Source organism: Gopherus flavomarginatus, chromosome 12 (genome assembly GCF_025201925.1).
Source record: "Gopherus flavomarginatus isolate rGopFla2 chromosome 12, rGopFla2.mat.asm, whole genome shotgun sequence".
Taxonomy (NCBI): domain Eukaryota; kingdom Metazoa; phylum Chordata; order Testudines; family Testudinidae; genus Gopherus; species Gopherus flavomarginatus.
In genome coordinates, this window is record NC_066628.1 from 7,087,706 (window position 1) to 7,099,768 (window position 12,063).

At 43.8% G+C, this 12,063-nt stretch overlaps 1 protein-coding gene across 9 annotated transcripts in view; it reads left to right on the plus strand.

The window, feature by feature from the left end:
• The window catches only part of LOC127033268 (zinc finger protein 585B-like), a 52,523-nt gene that overhangs the window by 25,426 nt on the left and 15,034 nt on the right, over nt 1-12,063 (plus strand). Inside the window, exons 4-5 of one of the 9 annotated variants that reach the window (XM_050921130.1) lie at nt 358-471; nt 7,854-8,339. The exons of the other annotated variants lie outside the window; for them this stretch is intronic. Of the exons in view, the coding sequence (XP_050777087.1) occupies nt 358-471; nt 7,854-7,888 (149 nt within the window). The 3' untranslated portion in view covers nt 7,889-8,339. Of the gene's footprint in view, nt 1-357; nt 472-7,853; nt 8,340-12,063 lie in introns of those variants that run through there. 9 annotated transcript variants of the gene reach the window in all.

The window sequence follows — 12,063 nt, forward strand, 5'->3', positions numbered from 1 at the left end:
CACACAATCTCTGTTCACCTCCTTCCTTGGGAACAGCTCCAGCCATGCAGAGGGTTCTGGGCTCCGCTGATTTAGAAATAGGCAGAGGTTTAACTCCAGAGCTGGGTATGCGTCAGCAAGGCCCCCCGAAAGCACAGATCCTAGGAACTCCTAGTTAGGGTGTCACAATTCCCCCCCAGTTCCCCCAGACATGTGCCTCCCACAGAGGGGCTCAGTGACCATATTCTTGTCCTCTTGGATTCCATGTTCCCACAGCACAGCACAGGGACAGGTTCCTCCCACAGAATGTCCTTTCTGACAGATGCTCTCTCAGTCCTCCACACACCCTGATCTGGTCTGATTTCACCACCCGCACAGGATTCCCCCTTCCCAAACCTGACCTAATCAGCCGGCTGGAACGAGGGGAAGAGCCATGGGTGCCTGATCTACAGGCCTGTGAGAAAAGAGAGCTCTCAAGAGGTTCCAGCACAGGTGAGAACTGACACAGAAATCATCTGGTGAATGAAGGAAAAAGTTGAGAATCCCAAAAATGTGGTATCAGTAAGTGTCCTCGGTTCTTCCTCATCTCACTCAGGGAAGGGCTGCAGTCAGTGGATATCACTGACATCGTTTTTCACGTGTCCTGTTACCTGCTGGCGTTTCCTTCCGAACATTCCTTCTCTGTGAATTTTTGGGTGGGATGTGGAGGCAGAATCCAATTGCTCCGTCTGTGCAGCTTAAGTATGTTGGGTTTTCCCTCGGTGCTATTCCTCTTTCTTTCTCTCAGGCACAATGACTCCTGTCTGGATTGTCTCTCTCCCAGCAGGTAACGAGACAGTGAGTGAGAAAAAGGAGGGGAATCAACAACAGGAAGTTCCTGGGCACGGGGAACCACAGGAGACCTTTGTGGGAAGAGCTGCAGGGAATTTTTCCCAGTGGTTGGAACAGGGAGAAGCCTGGGGAAATTGGCAGAGGTCAGAGAGGCTGCTGAGAAACTATTCAAGGGAGCAAATGGATGAATTTATTATCTGTGGGGAAGGATACACGGATCCCACAGCCCAGCAGGCAACCTCCAAGGAAGACAGACACCATGGATGGTTTGGTTATGGAAACGAATTCATTCTGAGACCACAGTTTGTTTCACCTCAGGCAATTCCTACTGGAGAGAAATCACTTCAATGCTTGGACCATGGGAGAAGCCACACAGGACAGAAATCCTACCAATGCTTTAAGGGCAGGAACTCTTTGAATTGGAAGTCAGCACTGACTAGACATCAGATAAGCCACACAGGAGAGAAACCTCATAAGTGCTTGGACTGTGGGAAAAGTTTCATACATAGGTCAGCCCTTATTAATCATCAGGCTATTCACACTGGAGAGAGACCCCATAAGTGCTTGGACTGTGGGAAAAGTTTCACACACAGATCAAATCTTAAACATCATCAGTGGATCCACACAGGAGAGAGACCCCATAAGTGCTCAGACTGTGGAAAAAGTTTTGTACATAGGTCAGACCTTGTTAAACATCAGGCTATTCACACCGGAGAGAGACCTCATAAGTGCTTGCACTGTGGGAAAAGTTTTATCCGGAGGGCAGCCCTTGTCAAACATCAGGCAGTCCACACGGGAGAGAGACCCCATAAGTGTTTAGACTGTGGAAAAAGTTTTATATGGAAGTCAGGCCTTGCTAATCATCAGGCAATCCACACAGGAAAGAGACCTCATAAGTGCTTAAACTGTGGAAAAAGTTTCATACAGAGGTCAGACCTTGTTAAACATCAGGCAATCCACACTGGACAGAGACCCCATAAGTGCTTGGACTGTGGAAAAAGTTTTATACGGAGGTCAAACCTTGTGAAACATCAGGCAATCCACACTGGAGAGAGACCCTATAAATGCTTAGACTGTGGGAAAAGTTTCATACAGAGGTCAAACCTTGTGAAACATCAGGCAATCCACACAGGAGAGAGATCCCATAAATGCTTAGACTGTGGAAAAACTTTTGTATGGAAGTCAGGCCTTGCTAATCATCAGGCAATCCACACAGGAGAGAGATCCCATAAATGCTTAGACTGTGGAAAAAGTTTCATACAGAGGTCATACCTTTTAAAACATCAGGCAATCCACACAGGAGAGAGACCCCATATGTGCTTAGACTGTGGAAAAAGTTTCATACAGAGGTCAAATCTTATAACACATCAGAAGATCCACACAGGTGAGAGATCCCATAAGTGCTTAGACTGTGGAAAAAATTTTATATGGAAGTCAGCCCTTGTTAAACATCAAGCAGTCCACACAGGAGAGAGATCCCATAAGTGCTTAGACTGTGGGAAAAGTTTCATACACAGGTCAGACCTTGTAAAACATCAGGCAATCCACACAGGAGAGAGACCCCATACATGCTTAGACTGTAGAAAAAGTTTCATACAGGGGTCAGACCTTGTAAAACATCAGGCCATCCACACAGGAGAGAGACCCCATAGGTGCTTGGACTGTGGGAAAAGTTTCACACAGAGATCACATCTTAAAACACATCAGAGAATCCACACAGGAGAGAGACCCCATAAGTGCTTGGTCTGTGGGAAAAGTTTCATACAGAGATCAGACCTTGTTAAACATCAGATAATCCACACAGGAGAGAGACCCCACAAGTGTTTAGACTGTGGGAAGAGTTTCATAAGGAGATCAACCCTTCTTAACCATCAGGCAATCCACACAGGAGAGAGACCCCATAAGTGCTTAGACTGTGGGAAAAGTTTCATACGGCAGTCAGCCCTTGTTAGACATAAAGTAGTCCACACAGGAGAGAGACCTCATCAGTGCTCAGACTGTGGGAAAAGATTCATGCAGAGTTCAACTCTTGTTAAACATCAGGCAATCCATACAAGGGGAAGACCATAAGTGCTTGGACTCTGGGGAAGTTTCAGAATCAAATCAGCCCTTCTAAACATCAGGCAAAACACGCATAATGTTTAGATTATGGAAAAACATTTCAAATAGATGTCAGCCCTTGTTTTACATCAGAGAATCCACCCAGGGAGACACCCCGTAACTGCTTAGCCTGCAGAAAGAGTTTTATACGCAATCAAACATTGTTAAACATCCAGCAATCCACACTGGAGAGAGACTCCATAAGTGCTTAGACTGTGGGAAACATTTCAGAAACCGATCAGTCCTTGTTTTACATCAAAGAATCCAGACAAGAGCAAGACTCCATAAGTACTGGACTGTGACAAAAGTTTCAGACAGTGATCAGGCCTCATTAAACGCTGGAGAATTCACACACGATCTAAACTTCTGTGACACCTGGCCAGAAAGAGTTAAGAACCTTGCAGGCTATTTGACCCAGATTCAACATTTAAAGACATATTAGAAAAGTTTGTACATGATATTTGGGGCCATTCCAAGTTATATAGACTAGAACTTTGAACGTGAACTTGTAAAAACTTGGAAGAAGATAATAGTGTGGTTGATTAATCAAAAAATAATGGTGTGTATTAAAATTAATCTCAATGGATCACATTGTTAAACAGTAGAATACCAATTGATATTTGTTAAATGTTTTGGGATATTTTTCTATGTTTTCATATATATTGATTTCTATCACAACAAGAATAGAAAGTGTACAGTGATCACAAAATAAAAATAGTATTTTTCAATTCACCACATACAAGTACTGTAGTGCAATCTCTTTATCAGGAAAGCGTAACTTAGAAACGTAGATTTATTTTGGCATATAAGTGCACTCAGAAATAAAGCAATTCAAAACTTTAGAGCCTAGAAGTCCACTCAGTGCTACTTCTTTTTCTGCTAATCGCTAAGACAAATAAGTTTGTTTACATTTACAGGAGATAATGCTGCCTGTTTCTAATTTATGATGTTACCTGAAAGTCTGAGAAGGTGTTCGCATGGCACATTTAGCTGGCAATGCAGATATTTATGTGGAAGATATACTAAACATGCCTATGTCCCTTCATGCTTCGGCCACCATTCCAATTGATATGCTTCCGTGCTGACAATGCTCTTTTTTTAAAAAAAATAATCCATTTGATAAATTTGTGATTGAACTCCTTGGAGGACAATTGTATGTCCCCTGTTCTGTTTTACACACATTCTGCCAAATATTTCATATTATAAAAGTCATGGATAATGGCCTAGCACATGTTCATTTTAAGGACACTTTCACTGCTGATTTGAGAAAACACAAAGAACCTAACAATCTGAGATTTCTAAAGATAGCTACAGCTTTCTGCCAAAGGTTTAAGAATCTGAAGTACCTTCCAAAATCTGAGAGGGACGAGGTGTGGAGCATGTTTTTGAAGTCTTAAAAGAGCAACACTGCGATGCGGATGCTGCAGGGCTCGGACCACAAAAAAAGAAAATCAACCTTCTGCTGGTGGCATCTGACTCAGCTGATAGAAATGAACACGCATCGGTCCACTCTGCTTCAGATCATTATCAATTAGAACGCATCATTAGCATGGATGCATGTCCTCTGGAATGGTGGTTCCAGCAGGAAGGGACACATGACTCTTTAGTGCATCTGGCACATAAATATCTTGCGACGCCGGCTGCAATAGTGCCACGAGAACGCCTGCTCTCACTTTCAGGTAACATTGTAAACAAGAAGTGGACAGCATTATCTCCTGCAAATTGTAACCACACTTGTTTTTCTGAGTGATTGGCTATACAAGAAGGAGGAGTGGAGTTATAGGATCTAAAGTTTTACATTGTTTTATTTTTGAATGCGGGTGTTTTTGTACATAATTCTACATTTGTAAGTTCAACTTTCATGATAAAAAGACTGCAGTACAGTACTATTTCTTTCATTTTTTACTGTGCAAGTATTTGTCATAAAAAAATATAAAGTGCTCACTGTATACTTTGTATTCTGTGTTGCAGTTGAAATCAGTATGTTTGCAAATGTATAAAACATCCAAAATATTTAAATAAATGGTATTCTATTATTGTTAACAGCAAGATTAATCCCAATTAATTTTTCTGATCACTCGACAGCCCTAGAAGATAGTAATTGTAGTAGTCTCGAATGGGAATTTACAGGTATAAATATGGAGTGTTTTTCATGGAACGCTGGGTTCAATCAACGCATCAGATCGCGACCGACAGAGCCCTGCTCCTCACTTGTGCTCAATCTAACTGCCAATTAGATTGACTCGAGCTACGACAAAGTGGTAACTATAAGACCATCTGTGGGACCCGTGTGTGTGTGTGAATGAATGTGCCAATTTTTATGCTGTATTTTCAATAAATGTGGCCTGTTGCCTTTTCCCCTGAAAAAGATCCCATGTGCGTTTTATAAGCTTAACATTGTCATTTGGTACTGTAATCCACCTTGAAGCTGGGACTTTTTCAGAGTGGGGTGGGATTGCAAACAAAGGTTTCCTGCCAATCCAGATCAGTGCTCTCATGTTTACAAGATGAGACCTAGGATCAGGGCCAGCTTTAGGAAGTGCGGGGCCCAATTCGAACAGTTTCGATGGGGCTCCGGTAGGGATGACCAGAAAAAAAAATGTAAAAAAACACATGGGGCTTGTAGTCACCGGGTGGTGCTCCGAGTCTTCGGCGGCACTTTAGCAGCGGGTCCTTCACTCACTCCAGGTCTTCGGTGGCACTGAAGGACCTGCTGCCGAAGTGCCGCCGAAGACCCGGAGCAAGCAAAGGACCCACCGCCAAAGTGTCGCCGAAGACCCGGAGCGCCGCCAGGTGAGTAAAAATTAAAAAGGTGCCTCTTGCCAGGGAAGAGATTCACACTGGGCGCGGGGCCCTCTTAGGCACGGGGCCCAATTCAGGGGAATTGGTGGAATTGGCCTAAAGCTGGCCCTTCCCAAGATCCTCTGCAAGACACATCACATTTATAGCAGCTTTCCTCTCATGCAAATCTGTCCCAAATTCAAAATCTCTGTCCGTTAGTCCTTTGTGCTGCTTCCTTCTGGGTGTTGTCCCAATGCTGTTCAAAGAGGATGTTTTCAAAAGAAAGGTGCTTACTTCTAACCCCCAAGGCTGTCAATATGTCTGCTCTTCTTTAGTGAGCTCACTGGACAAGTTTTATTGTTCTTGGGTCTGGCTTCCATCTCCTCTCCAACTCTTGCAGCTGTCTGGAGGTGCTGCCTTTCACCCTTTACTCATTCACACCTCGTTCATTAAAAGGAGTGTGTGGAGGGGAGGAGATCTTATTCTACTCCTAGCAAAAAGACATTTTTTTAACATACCAAGGCTCAATGCAGAGTTTTCTATATAAGGATCTGATACAAGGCTGTATGAAAATAGAGGCATAATACAAAGTCATATGAAAGTTATGTGAAGATGCTTAATGCAGAGATTTATCTACAAATGTTTATAAATCGCTGTTCTTATTAATGAATGTGGTGAACATGAATGTAGTACAGCTTGACATGTCTGAATTTGCTACAGGATTCTGGGAGCAGGGACTTCCTGGCATCAAATGGGGTGTCATGAATATAGGGGGAAAGGTAGCAACCTTTATGTATGCCAGCCCAGTCAGTTAATTATAAAGACCTTCTTAACTGTTGTTCTGAATTGTTTTACCTGTAAAGGGTTACCTGTTTCCCTGAAGATGCTTAGGAAAAAAACAAAATCAAGAAAAGAGTTAGCAGAGAACCCAGACCCAATGAAAATGAAAGATACATTCAAATGTGGGGAAACAGTTTCCTTTTCTCAGCGGTCTTTGTTTTGGTCTGGAAAAATACAAAAGTGTCACGGCTACTATTACCAAAAAATTGCTGCCTTTCTCTTTCTTACCATATAATTTTAAGAAAGAAATCAATTGGAATTAGGGATTTCAAGTGATTAAAAAAAATTAATCCTGATTAATCATGTGATTATTTGCACCATTGAACAATGATATGATAGCATTTCTCTGAATATTTTTGGATGTTGTCTACATTTTCAAATATATTGATTTCAATGACAATGCAGGATACAAAGTACAGTCTCACTTTTTAATTACAAATATTTGCACTGTAAGAAAACCCCAAAAGAAATAGTATTTTTCAATTCACCTATTACAAGTACTGTAGTGCAAGCCCCTTATCATGAAAATTGAACTTACAAATGTAGAATTATGTAAAAAATACCTGCATTCAAAAATAAAACAATATAATATTTCAGAGCCCACAAGTCCACTCAGTCCTACTTCTTGTTCAGCCAATCGCTTAGACAAACAAGTTTGTTCACTTTTGTGTGAGATAATGCTGAAAATGAGAAGGGGCATTCTTACAGCACTGTTCTAGCCCAAGTAGCAAGATATGTACATGCCAGACGCACTAAAGATTCCTATGTCCCTTCATGATTCAACCACCATTGCTTAACCTGCCATCATCTGGCCTGCTTTACCTGGTGCCCATGCTCAGACCAGAGCTGATAATTCTTCAGCTTTTCAGCCACTTCTAGGGTCTGTGGGGGAATTTTTTCATCTGCTCGTAGGGTTGCCAACCATCCTGGACTGGACGTCATTTGCAGCAATGGTGTCTTGGTCTGGGAGAGCTAGAAATCTTATTTGCCAGGGAAATCCTCTATGGCTGGCATTTTCCATTTGCCTGCTGTGACGTTGCACTCTATATGATTTTATGAAAGTATGGTGATGAGTGTGAATATGATGTAACTAAAATACGCTTCATGCAAAAGGTTTCTTGTATCATTACAAAGCTTATAATCTACTGAGTGTGGTCGTCCTATTTATATAAATGTGTCACTCTTGTATCTGAAATGAGAAATACGAAATATAACTCTGAGGCCTACTGTAATTATCCAAAGTGTGGGCCATTAATGGTGGTTTGGAATCTTGATGGCTCCTATCAACCAGGGCAATTGACTGTGGATGGCTCTGTTTGCAGGCAGGCCTTCCTGTGAGTCAGGCTGGGAGGAATGAAGGCTTGGGGTCTTACAGTGACATGTGATCATTTCACCTTAACTGGAATCCATCTTTAACCTGGTGTTTTTCCATTGGGAAGGAGGAGTGGGAACCCAGAGGGACAAAGGAGTCCCACCTTATGCAAAAGATATATACCTGTAAGTGGGTGGAACAGAACAAAGGGGGCTGCAGTCATAAGAAATCCCTAGTTACCACCTGATCTAGAACAAGGACTGTACCAGGGGAAAGGATTGTGCCCAGACTAGGAAGTCATCCAGTCTGTGATAGAAGCTTATTGAAACATCTGCGGGTGAGATTTTATCTGTAATCACTTTCTTACTGTATTAGGTTAGACGTGTGTTTTGTTTTATTTTGCTTGGTAATTCACTTTGTTCTGTCTGTTACTACTTGGAACCACTTAAATCCTACCTTCTGTATTGAATAAAATCACTTTTTACTTATTAATTAACCCAGAGTATGTATTCATACTGGGGGGGGGGGGGGATTACAGCTGTGCATGTCTCTCTATCAGTGTTATAGAGGGAGAACAATTTATGAGTTTACCCTTCATAACATTTATATAGGGTTAAATGGATTTATTTGGGGTTTGGACCCCATTGGGAGTTGGGCATCTGAGTGTTGAACACAGGAACACTTCTTAAGTTGCTTTCAGTTAAGTCTGCAGCTTTGGGACACATGGTTCAGACCCTGGGTCTGTGTTAGAGCAGACTGGTGTGTCTGGATCAACAAGACAGGGTGCTGGAGTTCCAGGCTGGCAGGGAAAGCAGGGGCAGAAGTAGTCTTGGCACATCAGTTGGCAGCCTCCAAGGGAGTTTCTGTGATCCAACCTGTCACACCTGCCTCCTGCCAAAGGAGAATCAATTGGCATTTTTTTTTTTTGTGTTTAGTTTCTCCCACAGACATAGCTGCTATCGCCCATTGGGGTGGATTAATTAACTCTCCTGCAGGTGCAGTACAGAAAACTGCCCCCTGTAGGAATGTGCTACTTATGGTGAACTGAGCATGCTCAGTAACATCTGCTGAAGCTACTGCCCTTCACCCTGCCCTAAATATACGACTGTGCTGAGTGCTTTTTACAGGGGTTAAAAAGAGGCAAAGGGGGCAAATCGAAGGAGGGTGCCGGCCAGGGTCTGAGCAGAGCTGATAATTCTAGATCCAAAAAAATATTATTTGAACAGTCGTAGTAATATTAATTTATATCAGAAACAATATAATGAATAAAATAAAAAGTCAGACATTTTTTATTTTGTTTATTTAACAATATTAAAATGTGTGCTTCTGAAAACATATTACTATTTAATATTGTTAAAGCAGCAAAGAGTCCTGTGGCACCTTATAGACTAATAGACGTATTGGAGCATGAGCTTTCGTGGTGAACACCCTCTTCGTCGGATGCATGTTATTAACTTTTATCGACTGGTGCTTGTTCTTGGTGGAATTCTGGTGTGATTTTTAAATTATACTATTATTTGTCTCTCTCTTTCCTGGAAACTTGCCGCGGACCAACAGCCAATGGCTCGCAGACCGGCACGGGTCCACGGAGCACCACTTTGAGTAGCACTGGTCTAGATAATATTTAGTCCTGCCATGAGTGCAGGGGACAAGAGTGCTGGGGACAAACTGCTATCTGCAGTCATTTGCTACATCAGGGAGCAGGATTTTTTTCCCCAATAGCAGTTTCTTACAAACCAGTTACAGATCAGCAACTGCTACAGGTAGCACATTCCTACAGGGAACAGTTTCCTATATGACACCTGCCAGTTTCCACTGTGTGCAGGGCAGAGGGAAGCCAACCCACGCTGCGCTGGGCGCTGGGACAGCCATACCTAGGGGAGCTGAAAGAGGGCTGAAGAGGGGAAGGGGTTGTAGATAAAGGGGGATGAGGGATGGGTCGGAGCAGGAGGAGGATACAGTGGACAGGGTAGGGTGCTGAAGGGGGAATGGGGTGATGCAGGGGAATCAAGGAAGACTTAGGGGCCAGGTGGGGACAGGGTTGCAATAGAGGGAAACTGTGAGTGGGAGGGTCACTGTGAAGGAAAGGGGATATGGGGAGAGGAGCCTGGTGGGAGGCTGTGAGAGCAAGAGCAGGCTGGCTGGGGAAGGAAAGAAAGAGGGTGGGGGTCGGGGAGAGGGAGAGATATAATGGCAGCTCCCCCACCCCATGGGGAAGGAGAGGGGGAGGGGCTGCCCCACCCAGCAGCCAGAAGGGAATTCTTTTACTGCAAATATCACTGAAGCTTTGGGGGTAGTTGGAGATTTCTGCCTAAGGGCTCAGAAGCTACAAGGCAGGTGTCCAGACTAGGGATGTAAATAGCATTTTAAAGAATCAGAGGGGTAGCCGTGTTAGTCTGGATCTGTAAAAGCAGCAAAGAGTCCTGTGGTACCTTATAGACTAACAGATATTTTGGAGCATGAACTTTCGTGGGTGAATACCCACTTCGTCGGATGCATGTAGTGGAAATTTCCAGGGGCAGATATATATAAGCAAGTAAGAAGCAGGCTAGAGATAACGAGGTTAGTTTAATCAAGGAGGATGAGGCCCTCTTCTAGCAGCTGAGGTGTGAAAATCAAGAGAGGAGAAACTGGTTTTGTAGTTGGCAAGCCATTCACAGTCTTTGTTTAATCCTGAGCTGATGGTGTCAAATTTGCAGATGAACTAAAGCTCAGCAGTTTCTCTTTGAAGTCCGGTCCTGAAGTTTTTTTGCTCCAGGATGGCTACCTTAAGATCTGCTATAGTGTGGCCAGGGAGGTTGAAGTGTTCTCCTACAGGTTTTTGTATATTGCCATTCCTAATATCTGATTTGTGTCCATTTATCCTTTTCTGTAGACACTGTCCAGTCTGGCTGATGTACATAGCAGAGGGACATTGCTGGCATATGATGGCGTATATTACATTGGTGGACGTGCAGGTGAATGAACTGGTGATGGTGTGGCTGATCTGGTAAGGTCCTGGGATGGTGTCGCTGGTGTAGATATGTGGGCAGAGTTGGCATCAAGGTTTGTTGCATGGATTGGTTCCTGAGTTAGAGTTACTATGGTGCAATGTGCAATTACTGGTGAGAATATGCTTCAGGTTGGCAGGTTGTCTGTGGGTGAGGACTGGCCTGCCACCCAAGGCCTGTGAAAGTGTGGGATCATTGTCCAGGATGCGTGTAGATCCCTGATGATGCGTTGGAGGGGTTTTAGCTGGGGACTGTATGTGATAGCCAGTGAAATCCTGTTGGCTTCTTTCTTGGGTTTGTCTTGCAGTAGGAGGCTTCTGGGTACACGTCTGGCTCTGTTGATCTGTTTCCTTATTTCCTCGTGCGGGTATTGTAGTTTTGAGAATGCTTGGTGGAGATTTTGTAGGTGTTGGTCTCTGTCTGAGGGGTTAGAGCAGATGCGGTTGTACCTCAGTGCTTGGCTGTAGACTATGGATTGTGTGGTGTGCCCCGGATGGAAGCTGGAGGCATGATGGTAGGCATAGCGGTCGGTGGGTTTTCGGTATAAGGTGGTGTTAATGCGACCATCACTTATTTGCACCGTGGCATCTAGGAAGTGGACCTCCCGTGTAGATTGGTCCAGGCTGAGGTTGATGGTGGGGTGGAAGCTGTTGAAATCACGGTGGAATTTTTCCAGAGTCTCCTTCCCATGGGTCCAGATGATGAAGATGTCATCAATGTAGCATAGGTAGAGAAGGGGCGTGAGTGGACGAGAGCTGAGGAAGCGTTGTTCCAGGTCAGCCATAAAATGTTGGCATATTGTGGGGCCATGCAGGTGCCCATAGCGGTGCCACTGATCTGGAGGTATATATTGTCATCAAATTTGAAATAGTTGTGTGTGAGGATAAAGGCACAGAGCTGTGACATCATCAGGGATACTGTTCCTGACAGCTTGTATTCCATCTGTGTGTGGGATGTTTGTGTAGAGAGCCTCTGCATCCATGGTGGCTAGGATGGTGTTTTCTGGAAGGTCACCAATGCATTGTAGTTTCCTCAGAAAATCAGTGGTGTCACAGAGATAGCTGGGAGTGCTGGTGGCATAGGGTCTGAGTAGAGAGTCCACATTTCCAGACAGTCCATCAGTGAGAATGCCAGTGCTTGAGATGATGGGGCGTCCAGGATTTCCGGGTTTGTGGATCTTGGGTAATGGATAGAATAACCCTGGTCGGCTCATTTTAAAGAAGTAGCCGT